The 17,540-nt window shown below is 43.8% G+C and overlaps 1 protein-coding gene across 11 annotated transcripts in view; it reads right to left on the bottom strand.

Annotated features, from left to right (window-relative positions):
• Window positions 1-17,540, bottom strand: part of LOC111967592 (prominin-1-A-like) — a 118,951-nt gene that overhangs the window by 32,882 nt on the left and 68,529 nt on the right. For all 11 annotated transcript variants that reach the window (XM_023992737.2, XM_023992738.2, XM_023992739.2 and 8 more), the window contains 3 exons: window positions 4,726-4,846; window positions 4,403-4,466; window positions 4,017-4,106 (listed from right to left, as the gene is read on the bottom strand). In XM_023992737.2, the coding sequence (XP_023848505.1) occupies window positions 4,017-4,106; window positions 4,403-4,466; window positions 4,726-4,846 (275 nt within the window). The remainder of the gene's footprint in view (window positions 1-4,016; window positions 4,107-4,402; window positions 4,467-4,725; window positions 4,847-17,540) is intronic.

The raw sequence follows: 17,540 nt of genomic DNA, 5'->3' as shown, positions 1-17,540 counted from the left end.
TTTTTCTCCACACATAGTGTTGTGTGATCCTTCCAAACAACTCAACTGTAGTTTCATCTGTGCACAGAATAGTTTGCCAGTAGCCCTGTGGAACATCCAGGTGCACTTTTGCAAACTTCAGACTTTTTTTTGACAGCAGTGGCTTCTTCCATGGTGTCCTCCCATGAACACAATTCTTGTTTAGTGTTTTACGTATCGTAAATCCGTCAATAGAGATGTTAGCATGTTCCTGAGATTTCTGTAAGTCTTTAGCTGACACTAGGATTTTTCTTAACCTCATTGAGCATTCTGCGCTGTGCTCTTGCAGTCATCTTTGCAGGACGACCACTCCTAGGGAGAGTAGCAACAGTGCTGAACTTTCTCCATTTGTAGACAATTTGTCTTACCGTGGACTGATGAACATCAAGGCTTTTAGAGATACTTTTGTAACCCTTTCCAGTTTTATGCAAGTCAACAATTTTTCTGAGATCTCTTTTGTTCGAGGCATGGTTCACATCAGGCAATGCTTCTTGTGAATAGCAAACTCAAATTTTGTGAGTGTTTTTTATAGGGCTCTAAACAAACAATATCTCCAATCTCATCTCATTGATTGGACTCCAGGTTAGCTGACCCCTGACTCCAATTAGCTTTTGGAGAAGTCATTAGCCTATGGGTTCACATACTTTTTCCAACTTACACTGTGAATGTTTAAATGATATATTCAATAAAGACAAGAAAAATACAATAATGCGTGTGTTATTAGTTTAAGCACACTATGTTTGTCTATTGTTGTGACTTAGATGAAGATCAGTTCAAATTTGATGACCAATTTATGCAGAAATCCAGGTAATTCCAAACTTTTTCTTGGCACTGTACACAGGCTTGGCACAGGCTAAATCACAAGGATGTCTTGTGATTTAGCCTGGTCCCAGATCTGTTTGTGCTGTCTTGCCATCTCCTATGGCCATTGTCATACCAATGGTACAAACTGATCTTGGACCAGGCTACAATTGGCTCAAGAGCCAGGAATACCACAAGGGGACCAATCACAAGAGTGACACCAGGTCGACGACTCAAGGTTACAAGGTCAGGGATCACAAGGTCAGGGTTTATTTACTGTTACCTTTAATGGCCCTCTCCACTTTGACTTTATGACAAAAAGTAAAAAGGAAAGAAAAGGATGTCTACTTAAGCGATTAAAGTCGTAGTACGCCATGTTACGAGCTAAGTAACAAGATCTTTCTATAAGAACTACAATACTACTCTATATTGTATATATACAGTGCATTCGGAAAGTATTCAGACCCCTTGATTTTTTCTGTTACAGCCTTATTCTAAAATTGATTTTTTTTTAAATTACCCTCAATCTAAACACAATACCCCATAATGACGAAACGAAAACAGGTTTTTAGAAACTTCTGCAAATATATTAAAAATAAAAAACAGAAATACCTTATTTGCACAAGTACTCAGACTCTTTGCTATGAGACTCGAAATTGAGCTCAGGTGCATCCTGTTTCCATTGATCATCTTTGAGATGTTTCTACAACTTAATTGGAGTCCACTTGTGGTAAATTCAATTGAATGGACATGATTTGGAAAGGCACACACTTGTCTATATAAGTCCCAATGTTGACAGTGCATGTCAGAGCAAAAACCAAGCCATGAGGTCGAAGGAATTGTCCGTAGAACTCAGAGACAGGATTGTGTCGAGGCACAGATCTGGGGAAGGGTACCAAAACATTTCAGCAGCATTGAAGGTCCCCAAGAACACAGTGTCCTCCATCATTCTTAAATGGAAGAAGTTTGGAACCACCAAGACTCTTCCTAGAGCTGGCCGCCCGGCCAGACTGAGCAATCGTGACCGGTCACTCTGACAGATCTTCAGAGGTCCTCTGTGGAGATGAGAAAACCTTCCAGAAGGACAACCATCTCTGCAGCACTCCATCAATCATGCCTTTATGGTAGAGTGGCCAGACAGTAAAAGGCACATGACAGCCCACTTGGAGTTTGCCAAAAGGCACCTAAAGGACTCTCAGACCATGAGAAACAAGATTCTCTGGTCTTATGAAACCAAGATTGAACTCTTTGGCCTGAATGCCAAGCGTCACATCTGGAGGAAACCTGGCACCATCCCTACGGTGAAGCATGGTCATGGCAGCATCATGCTGTTCGGATGTTTTTCAGCGGCATGGTCTGGGAGACTAGTCAGGTTTGAGGGAAAGATGAACAGAGTGATCCTTGTCTGAAGAGATCTGAAAACAGCTGTGCAGTGACACTCCCCATCCAACCTGACAGAGCTTGAGAGAACCTGCAGAGAAGAATGGGAGAAACTCCCCAAATAAAGGTGTGCCAAGCTTGTAGCGTCATACCCAATAAGACTCAAGGCTGTAATCGCTGCCAAATGTGATTCAACAAAGTATTGAGTAAAGGGTCTGAATACTTATGTAAATGTGATAATTCCATTTTTTTTCTCATTTGTAATAGATTTAAAAATTAAAACGCTGTTTTTGCTTTGTCATTATGGGGTATTGTGTATAGATTGATGAGGGGGAAAAAACAAATTAATCAATTTTAGAATAAGGCTGTAACATAACAAAATGTGGAAAAAGTCAAGGGGTCTGCATACTTTCCGAATACACTGTATATATACACTGAGTGTACAAAACCTTAGGAACACCTTCCTAATACTGAGTTGCACCACCTTTTGCCCTCAGAACAGCCTCAGTTCGTCAGGGCATGCCCTCTAAAATGTGTCGAAAGCGTTCCACAGGGATGCTGGATTTCTTTATAATAACAGCTCCATCTCAATTCTAGTCAGGTTTTAGAGCCAAGCATAGTACAATTACTGTGGTAACTAAAGCTGTAGGTGATATTGTAGATGCTCAGGACTGTGTTTCCCTTTTTATTGATTTGTCGAAGGTCTTCGACACTGTTGACCATGCCCTGCTGTTGTATAGACTAAGAACGGTTGGTTTAAGTGTTGAAGCATTGGATTGGTTCTGACAGAACACAATGTGTAGCACAGCAGGGTATGAAAGGAGATTACGAAAGGAGTTGTCCAGGGCTCAATTTTTGGTCCGATCCTTTTTACGGTGTATATCAATTATATAGGGAAGACTGTTGACTGCATTGATAACTTGACCAAGAAACGGAAGTTGAAATTAGATTTTTATTTTAGGAACAAATCTTGTTCTTTAATGTCAGGCAGAAATGATCTTGTTCAGAGCATTTTTATATTGGTGCTGGATTATGGTGATATTGTCTATACGCAGGCATCAGCAAGTACCTTAAAAACTCTGGACACAGTGTATCATGGTGCTTTAAAATGTACCACAAATGCTAGATCACTCACCCATCACTTGTGAATTGCATGCTATGGTGCAATGGAACTTTCTCTCCACCAGGAGGCTAAAGCCCTGGTGTACCTTTGTATACAAAGCATTGATGGGACAACTCCCTTTGTATCTCTGTTCCTTACTGACCAGATCAGTCACTCGATACAGTCTTTGTTCACAGTCGCTGTTGTCCTTGTCTGTTCCTAAGGCTAGAACTGAGATGAGGAAGCCTTATTTTTCCCATAATGCCCCTTCATCCTGGCGCATGCTTCAAAAGATATTCAAGTTAAGGAGTTAGTGTCCTTGCCTGTTTTTAAGACTCTGATCGAAGCGACTTGTTTTTGATAGTTGCAGTTATTTTTAATCTTCTACAGTATCTGCAACTTGTGACACTTTGTCTTCTGTGTGTAATTGTATTTTTTTGTAATATTTTATGTACATGCTGCTATTTCCCTGTTTGGCTTTCTTGCATGTCGCCCTCGCAAAATAGTTAAAAAAAAAAACCTCAATTGGTCTTACATGGTTAAATAAAGGTTAAATAATATAAAATAAAATTATGTTTTGTACACTCAGGCTATTCTTAAAAGATCCTCATAACTTGTGTCCAATTTGAGGACAGCATTTTCAGTGTGGTAGAGAATAACAACAATTACAGCATCGGTCTGAAAGAGGAAATGATATCATAAGTTCAGGACGTACCACCAGCCATACTGAACGCTCCGTCCATTGCAGGACAGACCTCTTTTCCCAATTCCTCATGAATCTTCCCTCCAAGCAGAGGACCCACATCTGAGGATGGGGAAATAGCATCATTATGTATTAGGGTTAGGGTCAATTCCATTTGAATTCAGGAAGTAAATAGAAGTTAAAAGTCCAATTTCTCTCACAGAAAAGCAATGGAGAAGAATTGGAATTGCAGTTGACTTCCTCAATCGACACAATTGGAATGAAATTGACCACAACTCTGTTATGCATCTACTTCAAGTTCAATATGTTGTTAACTTGATATGGCCATAGATTCATCGTTTTGTGCTGTAGACTGAACAGAGACAATATGGAGACGTGGCCTCAGGCACTGTACTTACTATCTAAGTCAGAAATGACTTTGTTCTTGGCAGTGGCGTATTGTGCTATTAGGTAATCAATTTGCTGTGAAAAGAAGAGCAGAATAAAGTTACAGAAATTGAGACACGTGAGTCTGTTTTTTTGTCTGAGATTATGTGTTGTTTTTTTGGCCGAGATTGTGTTACTCTGTCAGTCTCTCTCTATCTCACACATACACACGCACATATTACTGTATGTACGCACGCATACAATATACATTTAATATAACCATCTCTTACATTCTCTACTTTGTGTGCACACCTACAGAAATACTGTCATTGCAGCTATGGTAAAAAAGCTGTACCGTTGGCGTCTCGTTGGTAAAACTCTGCAGGTCCCTCAGGTTGCTACTGACCAATCTCCTCATGCCTTTGAGCTGAGAGCTCAGGTTCTGGTTAGCTGCATAAGCACACAGTACTCCAGCCCTGCGGACAAACAACAAATACAACCACACAGAATGTTAAAAGAGATATAGGCTAGCACACAGTAAAATAAGAGCGTTTTAAATATTGTAATCCAGATATTCTAAGCTTTATGGCTGCAATTAAATCTAGAATCGGCTTCCTATTTCGCAACAAAGCCTCCTTCACTCATGCTGCCAAACATACCCTTGTAAAACTGACCATCCTACCGATCCTCGACTTCGGCGATGTCATTTACAAAATAGCCTCCAACACTCTACTTAGCAAATTGGATGTAGTCTACCACAGTGCCATCTGTTTTGTCACCAAAGCCCCATATACTGCCAACCACTGCGATCTGGAGGCCCTCACTACATATTCGTCGCCAAACCCACTGGCTCCAGGTCATCTATAAGTCTATGCTAGGTAAAGCCCCACCTTATCTCAGCTCACTGGTCACCACAGAAACACCCACCTGTACCACGCGCTCCAGCAGGTATATTTCACTGGTCACCCCCAAAGCCAACACTTCCTTTGGCCGCCTTTCCCTCCAGTTCTCTGCTGCCAATGACAGGAACGAATTGCAAAAATCACTGAAACTGGAGTCTTATATCTCCCTCTTTAACTTTAAGCATCAGCTGTCAGAGCAGCTTACCGATCACTGTACCTGTACACAGCCAATCTGTAAGTAGCACACCCAACTACCTCATCCCCATATTGTTACTTATCCTCTTGCTCTTTTGCACCCCAGTATCTCTACTTGCATATCATCATCTGCACTCCAGTGTTAATGCTAAATTGTAATTATTTAGCCTATTCATGGCCTATACATGTACATAGATTTTTATATTGTGTTATTGACTGTACGTTTGTTTATGTGTAACTCTGTGTTGTTGTTTTTGTCAAACTGCTTTGCTTTATCTTGGCCAGGTCGCAGTTGTAAATGAGAACTTGTTCTCAACTGGCCTACCTGGTTAAATAAAGGTGAAATAAAAAAATGTAATAAATAATTACACAGGCAGCCCAATTATGTTATTTTTCCACTAATTGGTCTTTCGACTCATCAGATCAGCTCTTTTTCCAATAATTGGGCAAAAGATCAGAATTGGGTTGCCTGTGTAAATGCAGTCTTTATTTGCTTATGATTTTATTGAAAGGCAATTCATGTCAAACTTTTGTTCACACCTTCTGTCTATACAGTTATGAATCCTGTACAGACCTCTAATCAGTTTACAAATACCACAAATAATCAATGGAGTTGAAACATACTTTGAACTAGGGCATGGAGCCATCTAATGACTGTACATGATGTCCTGTCATCTATTGCCTTTATTGCTTATGATTATTTGTACGTGTTTTATTGTATGCAACACTCCACACAGAAGTTTGGGGGTGGGGGGCAATTAAGTTGTTTGGATATGAATGTCCATCTCTCCTTGGCCACATAGCCAACCATTATGACATCGCCTGCTTCAGAATGCCGGTTCGCCAAATCAAGCTTTGTTCACCGTAGAAACCATCAATAACATTCTAAAATCCACAACATTCTAGAAACAGAATCAACATTCCCCCCATAAACACTTTCACCTTCTGAGAAGACAGGTCGTTTTGAGACAATTAGTATAACTTTTTATTGCTAAAATGTCGCTGCATCTGTATAATGATGGTTACGAGTCTGACTCCAACTATCAGTCTGACCAGGGCTACGACTCAGGATTTGAATCTGAATTGGAGTCAGAAGACGCGTTAGAAGAGTCCAGAGAAGTGGGCCTCTTCATAGAGCCCACACCCTCCTCATCCTCAGATCAAGATCAGGTCCGTGAAGTCCCAGTGGCCAGGACCCATGCCCTGAGGGCTGAGGTGGACCAGGTAGTGGCCCTGGCCACAGCCCCTGTGGACCTGGAGGTCATGGTGGGTGAGCACAATGAGAGTCTCCAGAGCTCCAGCCCTGAGATCACCAGAGCACCTGTCTGTCTCATACTTGCCCCTCAGGTGGTTCCATCATGGGTCACCTGGTTTAGAAGCAGAGAGGCAGAACCAGAAAGCACTCACTCAGCCAGTTCTTTGAGTAATGGTGAGTATCAAATTCCAAGTTTATTAGGAAAACATCATCACATAGAACGTTTTTGAAGACAAATGGTGTCTTTTAGTGTTTTACTGATTGTGTGTATTGTCTTTCATTTCGTAGATTATAATGGTTTAGACGTGAAGCATCAAGAGTCTCCCATAAGTAATCCAGAGGACCAGAGGGTCCCACTCACCAAGAGAATGAGAGGATCAGAGGACTCTGACAGTTTCCTGATCCCTAGGTTGCCACCATGGGTCACATTTAAGAGGACCAGGGAGTCCGGCCCTTCTAGCAGCCCAGGCTGTTTCCAGCTAGAAGGCTCATCATGGAAGAAATGGAAGAGGTAGTCTATCTTTTGATCTCTTTATTTTTTTATCTTGTGTTTTTTTCTTTTATATATACAGTACCAGTCAAATGTTTGGACACACCTACTCATTCAAGGGGTTTTCTTCATTGTTCTATTTTCTAAATTGTGGAATAATAGTGAAGACATCAAAACTATGAAATAGCACATATGGAATCATGTAGTAACCAAGAAAGTGTTAAACAAACGAAAATATATTTAATATTTTAGATTCTTCAAAGTAGCCACCCTTTGCCTTGGTGACAGCTTTGCACACTCTTGGCATTCACTCAACCAGCTTCACCTAGAAAGCTTTTCCAACAGTCTTGAAGGAGTTCCCACATATGCTGAGCACTTGTTGGCTGCTTTTCCTTCACTCTGCGGTCCAACTCATCCCAAACCATCTCAATTGGGTTGAGGTCGGGTGATTGTGGAGGCCAGGTCATCTGATGCAGCACTCCATCACTCGCCTTCTTGGTCAAATAGCCCTTACACAGCCTGGAGGTGTGTTTCAGATCATTGTCCTGTTGAAAAACAAATGATAGTCCCACTAAGCGCGAACCAGATGGGATGGCGTATATCGCTGCAGAATGCTGTGGTAGCCATGCTGGTTAAGTATGCCTTGAATTCTAAATAAATCACTGACAGTGTCACCAGCAAAGCACTTCACACTTCACGGTAGGAACTACACATGTTGAGATCATCCGTTCACCTACTCTGCGTCTCACAAAGGCATGTCGGTTGGAACCAAAAATCAAAAAATTTGGACTCATCAGACCAAAGGACAGATTTCCACCGGTCTAATGTCAATTGCTCATTCCATTGCTAATTTCTTGGCCCAAGCTGTCATGGTTCCACCGGGGCCCTAGAGAATTTCTTTGTTACTCAGGTGTTGCTTATCATTTCATTTCAGCACCTGGGTCCAACCCCACCTCATCACAGCATGTTTCTGCCACAACATTGACCCAGCAGAGATCAACCAGATTAGAGTTCATAACCTATCAAGGAGCACTGTTGGGAAGACGGCAAGAACACATCTACGAGACCCTCCGGGCACTCACCAATTCCTTCCGTCCACGGCACGCCCCCAATTCAGGAGGAGCCAATGCCCAAGTCTCATCGCCCAGTGCTACAGGCGTCGCCGTAGTTCCTCCAAGGAACCTGAACCAGGAACCCAAGATCCCAACCCCTGAGCGGTATGACGGCCACCCGGGAGGATGCAAGGGGTTCCTCACTCAGTGTTCTCTGGTGTTCGAGCTACAGTCCTCCTCGTTCCACACTGATCGGGCCATGATCGCCTACATCATCTCTCTGCTCTCGGGCAGGGCCCTGGCGTGGGCAACAGCTTTGTGGGAACAGCAGCCACCATCCTGCAGCTATATATTAGCCTTTACTGCCGAGCTGCGTCAAGTCTTTGACCACCCAGTTGATGGACGAGAAGCAGCAAGGCGACTGTTCAGACTCCGCCAAGGGGCCCGATCTCCATTCAAGAAGCCAAGAGGTTGAACGCTCGCCAGGCTAGGTGGGCTCTGTTTTTTAACCAGTTCGATTTCACACTAGCCTATCGCCCGGGATCCAAGAATCATAAAGCAGACGCCCTGTCCCGCCAACACGATGTCTCTAATGAGGAGAGGGACCCCGATAACCTGACCCTGGCGGGGGACACACTAACAGACTTTACATTCCGCGATCAACCTGGTCCCGACTACTACAATGGGGACACTCCTCTAAATTAACTGGGCATCCAGGGGTTAATCGGACACTGGAGTTCCTGAGGTGAAAATTCTGGTGGCCCAACATGATTGAGGATGTGAGATCCTTTGCAGCCTTTTCCATCTGTGCCCAAAGCAAGTCTTCACATCAGCAACCAGCCGGGTTGCTCCAACCTCTACCCATCCCCAGCCGGTCCTGGTCTCATCTGTTGGTAGACTTTATCATTGGCCTACCTCCATCTCAGGGGCTTACCACTATCCTGATGGTCATCAATCAGTTCTCCAAGGCAGCCCATTTCATCGTCTTACCCAAGTTGCCATCAGCGAAAGAGACCGCTGATCATATGATTAACCATGTCTTTCGACTACACAGACTTCCCCAGGATATTGTCTCAGGTCGGGGGCCCCATTTAGTCGCACGGTATTGGAAGGCCTTCTGTTCTCTGTTGGGGGCATCAGTGAATCTCTCCCCGGGGTTCACCCTCAGTCAAACTGAGTGGGCCAACCAGGAGCTCGGGAAGTTCTTTCGCTGCTTCGTCTCCACTCAGGCCAGCAACTAGAGCAGGTTCCTTGTCTGGACAGAGTATGCTCATAACCCCCCCCCCCCCGAACAAGAAGCTGAAGAGGGGGTACCATCAGCCGAGGCGTTCCTTCGATGATGTCGTCGCACCTGGATCATAGCGCGATCCTCCCTGCTCCACTCCTCTGCCCGACATCATCAGGCAAACTGGCACGAAGACCTTTTCGGCTCCTCCGACCAGGTCAACGGGTGTGGCTGTCCACCCGTGATCTTCCCTTAAACGTGGATTCGCAGAAGCTCGCTCCTCGCTACATAGGACCCTTCAATATCCTGAGTCGCATCAACTTGGTTACCTATCGTCTCCAGCTTCCCAGGTCCATGAGGGTCTGTCCGTCCTTCCATCTCTCCCATCTCAAGCTGGGAATGACTAATCTTCTCCTCTCACACCTGCTCCTCCGCCACCTCGACTTGTAGATGGCCCCCCGGCCTACACTGTCCGGCGTCTGTTGGAGGCTCGCCGGGTCCAGCGGACCCTGCAGTACCTGGTGGACTGGGAGGGCTACGGTCCCGAGGAGCAGGCGTGGGTGCCGTCCCGGGACATCCTGGATCCGGGTCTGGTGATTACGTGGAGGTCGTCAGGGCTCCGCGGCTGGAGCCACTCCTAGAGGGGGCGGGGGTACTGTCATGATTCCTCCTGGGTGCAGAGACCGCCCTAGATACTTCGCTACTCAGGTGTTGCTTATCATTTCATTATGATTTCCCTTTTAAAAGAGGTGTGTTTTCTGTCCTTGTTTACAGAAGCTTGATTTTGGTTGCCCTGTGTGTTTGTCGCCTGAGTAAGTTTCTAGTCCTAGTGTTTGTTGTTTTTTCAGTATTAATGTGATCCTTCTGTTACCTTATTTTTTTTCAGTAAAGTATGTACGTTATCCTAAACCACTGATTCCTTGTCTGGTCCATTTGCTGCACCTGGGTCCAACCCCACCTCATCACACAAGCAAGTCTCTTTATTATTGGTGTCCTTTAGTAGTGGTTTCTTTGCAGCAATTCGACCATGAAGGCCTCCTCTGAACAGTTGATGTTGATGTGTCTGTTACTTGAACTGTGACGCATTTATTTGGGCTGCAATTTCTCAGGCTGGTAACTCTAATGAACTTATCATCTGCAGCAGAGGTAACTTTGGGTCTTCCTTTCCTGTGGCGGTCCTCATGAGAGCCAGTTCCATCATAGCGCTTGATGGTTTTTGCGACTGCACTTGAAGAAACTTTCAAAGTTCTTGACATTTTCTGGATTGACTGACCTTCATGTCTTAAAGTAATGATGGGCTGTCATTTCTCTTTATATTTGAGCTGTTCTTGCCATAATATGGACTTGGTCATTTATCAAATAGGGCTATCTTCTGTATACCACCCTTACCTTGTCACAACACAACTGATTGGCTCAAATGCGTTAAGAAGGAAATAAATCCCACAAATAAACTTTTAATTGAAATGCATTCCAGGTGACTACCTCATGAAGCTGGTTGAGAGAATGCCAAGCGTGTGCAAAGCTGTCATCAAGGCAAAGGGTGGCTATTTTGAAGAATCTCAAATCTCAAATATATTTTTATTTGTTTAACACTTTTTTGGGTTACATGAATCCATATGTGTTATTTCATAGTTTTGATGTCTTCACTATTCTACAATGTAGAAAATAGTAAAAATAAAGAAACCCTTGAATGAGTAGGTGTGTCCACTTTCGACTGGTACTGTATATCTTTTTTTGTGTCCTAGGGAGACTTGAAAGGTACTTAAAATCAAATGTATTATTAGGTCAGTTGAGGAGAGTGACATTGCCATTGTCCCAAATGTGACAAGGCCCAAGTATAGGAGAACATGGGAATCAAACCTTTGTCCAGGACGTTCTGAGTCCGAGGGAACCAATCAGAAGAGACAGAGGGTCTGATGAGGACACTGACTCAACTCAACTGATGTCAACCAATCTCAACTGACCTTTAATTGCATTTTGTATCAGTTATAAAATAAATGTACTGTTTTTTTCTATATTAATAGAAAATAAAAATGTTTTAGATCTGCGATCTGATTTGTCCTTATCTGTCTTATCTGTCTTACTTAAGATTTCAAAACATATATAAACAACATGTAAAGTGTTGGTCTCATGTTTCAAGACCTGAAAGAAAAAATCCCAGAAATGTTCCATATGCACAAAAAGCTTATTTTTCTTCAATTCTGTGCAAAAATGTGTTTACATCCCTGTTATTGAGCATTTCTCCTTTGCCAAGATTATCCATCCACCTGACAGGTGTGGCATATCAAGAAGCTGATTAAACAACATGATCGTAACACAGGTACACCTTGTGCTGGGGACAATAAAAGGCCACTCTAAAATGTGCCGTTTTTTCACAGCCATTGAGTGGGACAACATTACACAGGCCACAATCAACAGCCTGATAAAGTCGATGCGAAGGAGATGTGTTGCGCTGCATGAGGCAAATGGTGGTCACACCAGATACTGACTGGTCTTCTGATCCACGCCCCTACCTTTTCTTTTAAGGTATATGTGACCAACAGATGCATATTTGTATTCCCAGTCATATGACATCCATAGATTAGGGCCTAATACATTTATTTCAATCGACTGATTTCCTCATATTAACTCAGTAAAATCTTTGAAATTGTTGCATGTTGCGTTTATATTTCTGTACAGTGTAAACAACACCAAATTGTACCTAATAAATGTATCTTTATACTTGAGCTGTTCTTGCCATAATATGGAATGCATTCCAGGTGACGACGATCTGCCCATCTCTGCCAATTCACGAAAATGGTTCGCTCCTACAGACAAATCATATTCAAATCAAATCAAGCTTTATTTATACAGCACATTTTAGACTTGGAATGCAACGCAATGTGCTTTACAGGAAAAAACTAAAAAACAATGAAAATAAAAGCTGAAATATTGACTACACAAAAAACACAAAATAAAAAACTAAAGAATGACAAACTGAACAACTAAAAAGCACTCTAAGGAAAAGCAAAGCTAGAAATGTGTTTTAAGATAAACATTTTAAATATGTCCACAGTTTCAGCCCCCCTCAGGTTCTCTGGCAGGCTATTCCAGAGGCTGGGGGCATAATAATTAAAGGTTGCCTCTCCATGCCTCTTGGTCCTAGGCTTTGGGACAGTTAAAATGCCAGTTCCAGAGGACCTGAGTGAGTCACGTGGCCGTGGCTTGCTATATAAAGCAAGCAGACAAGCATCAAGGCATTCAGTTACTGTTCGATTAAACGTTAGAATGGGCAAAACCAGTGACCTAAGCGACTTTGAGTGTGGTATGATCGTCGGTGCCAGGTGCACCGGTTCCAGTATCTCAGAAACGGCCGTCCTCGTAGTCTTTTAACGAAAGAGAGTGTCTAGGGTTTACCGAGAATGGTGCGACAAACAAAAAACATAAAGTCAGGGGCAGTCCTGTGGGCGAAAACAGCTCGTTGACAAGAGGTCGAAGGAGAATGGCAAGAATTGTGCAAGCTAACAGGCGGGCCACAAACAGGCAAATAACGGCAACAGTGGTGTGCAGAACGGCATCTCGGAACGCACAACTCGTCGGTTCTTGTCACGGATGGTCTATTGCAACTCCTATCAGCCAAATAAAGAAGAAGCGGCTCCAGTGGGCACGCGATCACCAACGCTGGACAATTGAGGAGTGGAAAAACATTTCCTGGTCCAACGAATCTCGGTTCCTGTTGCGTCATGCTGATGGCAGAGTCAGGATTTGGCCAAAGCAAAACAGGCAAACTGCCTGGTGGCGGTGGTATAATGGTGTAGGGAATGTTTTCTTGGCACACGTTAGGTCCCTTGATATCAATTGAGCAACATTTCCATGACCTGAAGAATTCAGGCTGTTCTGGAGGAACTAGATGGGTGTACCTAATAAATAAACATTTTCAGATAATTGACAAAAATGGAATCCTTGTATAAGCACAGCAATAACATATAAATGCCAGCAGGTGGCAGTACAAGTCCTTACAGCAAAACCACTACCTGTTCCACCATCATTATAGGAATAGTGTACAGGGCCTACAACTGAATACAGTAACTGACCAACATAATCTGCTTATGTCCCCCCCCTCCTCTGGGAAAGTTAACTCATTTAATATGAAAAATACATACTTGAAATGGTTGAAGGTGATATGCTGTGGCTCACTCAACTGAAATGATTTGAGATCTAGGCTTTACACTCTGTCATGTAACCTTTCAGGCAGTAAACATTCTGTAAAGTACATGCTAAACACATTACTGCATATTGTGAATAACTTACACATCTAAAAGAGTCACTTCCGTACTTAAAACAGTCCATACTGTGGCTCTGTGTGTTGTGCTTCTAGTGTTAATTAGCTCCAGGAACATCAAGGGGAACCTTGTCCATATATTACGTTTTAATTTCCATGATTCCTTCTATCCCTCCTGAATAGTAACCCTAGTTTCTAAAATGGTCCGAATTGCTAGGTCAGGGGTTCCCAAACTTTTTTGGCCCACGACCCCATTTTGAAATTAGAAAATTATTGCGACGTAAAATTATTATTATTTTTTATTTCCCCAAAATATTTTACCCCCTTTTTTGATCATGTCTCATCGCTGCAACTCCCCAACGGGCTCGGGAGGCGAAGGTCTAGTCATGCGTCCTCTGTTAAACATGACCCGCCTTTACTGCCCTTCTTTACACCCGCCCGCTTAACGCGGAAGCCAGCCGCACCAATGTGTCGGAGTAAACACAGTTCAACTGACGACAGCCTGCAGGCGCCCGGCACGCCACAAGGAGTCGCTATAGCATGATGAGCCAAGTAAAGCCCCCCTGGCCAAACCCTCCCCTAACCCGGACAATGCTGGGCCAATTGTGTGCCGCCCAATGGGACTCCCGATCACAGCCGGATCAAACCTGGGTCTGTAGTGATGCCTCTATCGCTGCGATGCAGTGCCTTAGAAGGCTGTGCCACTCGGGAGGCCCCCTAATGTTTACTTTTAATGTGGGGATATGGCAGTCAATTGCAAATTATTCTGACATAATGTCTCTTCTGGGTGTGCTTGATGCATGGCGTGTCAGAGCTTCTCAAAGTCAAGGGGCGTGGTCGACAGTGCGCACCTCATCTCTGCTGTCACATCCAACCTGGGTCGATATTTGGTTTTAGTGCCGATGAGAGCACCGAATCCAGCTTCACACAGATATGTGATGGCAAAGGGTAGCCTACCATGAGTTTCATGGTGCTTTCAAGACAACTGGGACCTCTGAAAAATACGAGGTCAAATCATGACGTCAGTGATCTTCAGGTTGGAATGTCAGAACTCTAGAAAGAGGCCCGAGTTCCCGAGTTGGAATTCCGAGTTTAATGACCATTCAAAATAATTTTTCCCAGTTGGAGCTTGTTTTTTTCCAGTTTCCAGTTGTCTTGAACACATTGAAGTCAGAAGTCAGAGATTTCCGAGTCCCCAGTTGTTTTGAACGCAACATTAATGCTCAGAGGGCGATGGCAGGGTATTCCCTTTGAGTCAGGAACCAAAACCCCTCCGTAGTGACCCGTGAACGTATTGTCTGTAGCATTAGGTCACATGACAGCTCGATCAGCTGTTCGATTTCACTTACCGGCATGTCACCTGAGCCAGGATCACAGTCAAACGGATTGGGAAGTAGGTCCCAAAGTGCTCTTCCAAGCGTTGGAGGTGAGCAGTCATCACTCGTGTGGGACACTTACTGATGCTGTTTCCTGTTATTTTATTTGACATCCATTGTGAATGACAACAGTTCCTCTCTCAATGCAAAAAATCTTTCCAACACTCCCCCTCGATACCCAGCAAGCCTCGGTGTGAAATAGAAGATTGTCATGATCAGATCCCATATCTCCACATAGTTTTGTGAACAGGCGCGAGCGCAGTGGATGTGGTTTGATGTAGTTTAAAATCAAAGTTACCTGCATCTCTGATATCTGTGGCTCAGCTCTTTTTCGGCCAGTTGCTCTCGGCCGAAACAATGCGCCTATATGGCTGAGGGAGACACATTCATAACTAGAGTGAAGAGGCTTTCCCGCCGTCCCGCCAAAGACGGAGCCCCATCTGTGCAAAAGCCCACCATTCAATCCCATACGGAATCTGTTTTTCATCAATATAGCCACGCTGCACACTGAACATCCCAAAGCCGTTTCATGCTTGGGAATCATGAGACAGAACAATATGTCCTCAGGAATAGCATCCCCTGACATCTATAGTGAACAAAAGTCAACGCGTGGGCATCTCGGCCCTCACAGCTAACGTCCATTTGGAGAGTTGTCTGAGTCGATCAGTCAGAGTTTCCTCTTGAGGCTAGCAATAGCATAAATTCTTCGTTTAACAGTGTTATCTGACAAAGATATTGATGTGAGTTTCTGTGCCTCTGCCTCCCCACACATTGTTTTCACCATATCAGTTGCGGCCGGTAATATCAAAGTCTCTGCAATAGCGTGTGGTTTCATAGCGAAGCGAGCCTAGCCATTCACTGTGGGAATGATTCAAGTGCAACTGAGCCAGAAATTATATAATTATTTTCAGGATTTTGGAAATGATCCGCGACCCCATGTTCATATCAGGCGACCCCTAGTTTGGGAACCGCCCTGCTAGGTACGGTAGTGAGAGAGGGGCTTATAAGTAAAGGATTTGAGAAAAGACGGTGGAAGTGTCTATGGAGGTTGAGGTACGCAACCAGCAGTATGTGCTTTTGGGCAAAATGTTAACATTGGTTATGTCCCAAATGGCACTCTATTCCCTATATACTGTAGTGCAAAGTAGTGCACTGTATAGAGAATAGGGTGCATTTGGGATGCCTGGTCAAAGTGCAGTACACAAACAATATTGTACTGCATTTGTCATCTATAGAAATATGAAATGTTTTTAAATAGTTAGCAAGCAGTTAAATAAAGAGATAGGATGACTCACTATGAGAATGAGTCAGAATGTCTGTTTTCCGATGGGGTTTTGAATGTTTTGATCAATTGAGATGGAGTGTGTGCATTTGGAGTGTGTGCTTTATGTCTGTGTTAGGAAAATGAGGTAAATTATTATTAGCATGGATTCCGATCTATTTTGAGGCACTCATGAGTCATTCATCCCAGATGTGTGTGTCTGTGTGTGTGGGGAGGGGGTGGGGGGAGTACTATGTACTGTACAGTGTGTTTGTGTGTGTGCATGTGTCTTCTGTGTGTGTGTGTATGAACAGTGTCAGCCTCGCAGGGGCATCGTGGAGATAAAGTGGAGAGACGTGACCTGGGTAGGTGAATATAATGAGCGTTGCCATTCATGCTCACTCCATCACTCTCCCGCTTATGCTAACGGAATGTTAGCTCTAACGCTTGAGTGTTTACCACCGATGAGAGATACCCAGCTGTCTCTCTGCTCTGTCTCTCAGGCTGCTGTTCATTCATACTGCACCCTGGGACTGGAGCTGGTCTCACAGTGTGTGAGAGTGCTCTGTGTGCTCAATGTGTGTGTGTGTGTGTGTGTGTGTGTGTGTGTGTGTGTGTGCGTGCTCAGTGTGTGCTCATCATGCATTGAAATTATGAATCATCATGTGTATGTCATTGGCAGCTGTATCAGAAAGCATGCAGCCCTAACTGAGATTGCCCATTTGTGTGTGGTATGTGTGCCTAGTCCTGAGGTTTTGTGCTGATGCTCATATAGATACAAGCTCTTGGGAGAGCAAAATGGAAATCATTATGGTGGCTATTGGCTAACATGTATGTTGCATGGACATGATGCTACTAAAGCTAGGCAGTAGGCATTGAGGCAGGCGGATCAAGGGAGATTCAAAATGGCTACCAGACGACAAAGGCCTTTTGTGCAACTATCTCCCTCTCCCTCATTCTCTCACTTTAATGTCCCATCTCCCATAATTTTTTCTCTCTCTCTCTTTCTGTACCTAACCCATTCATTCTTTCATTCTAATTATCTCTCTCTCCCTCTCTCCCTCTGTGTCAGCATTGTCCAGCAAGGTCAGTGGAATCTCTACCGAACAAAGGGGCTTGGAAGATGGCAGGAACTGTGGAAGAGAATGTACCC

This window comes from Salvelinus sp. IW2-2015, linkage group LG8 (assembly GCF_002910315.2).
Source record: "Salvelinus sp. IW2-2015 linkage group LG8, ASM291031v2, whole genome shotgun sequence".
In the NCBI taxonomy this organism is placed as follows: domain Eukaryota; kingdom Metazoa; phylum Chordata; class Actinopteri; order Salmoniformes; family Salmonidae; genus Salvelinus; species Salvelinus sp. IW2-2015.
This window is presented reverse-complemented; position numbering and strand designations above follow the sequence as displayed.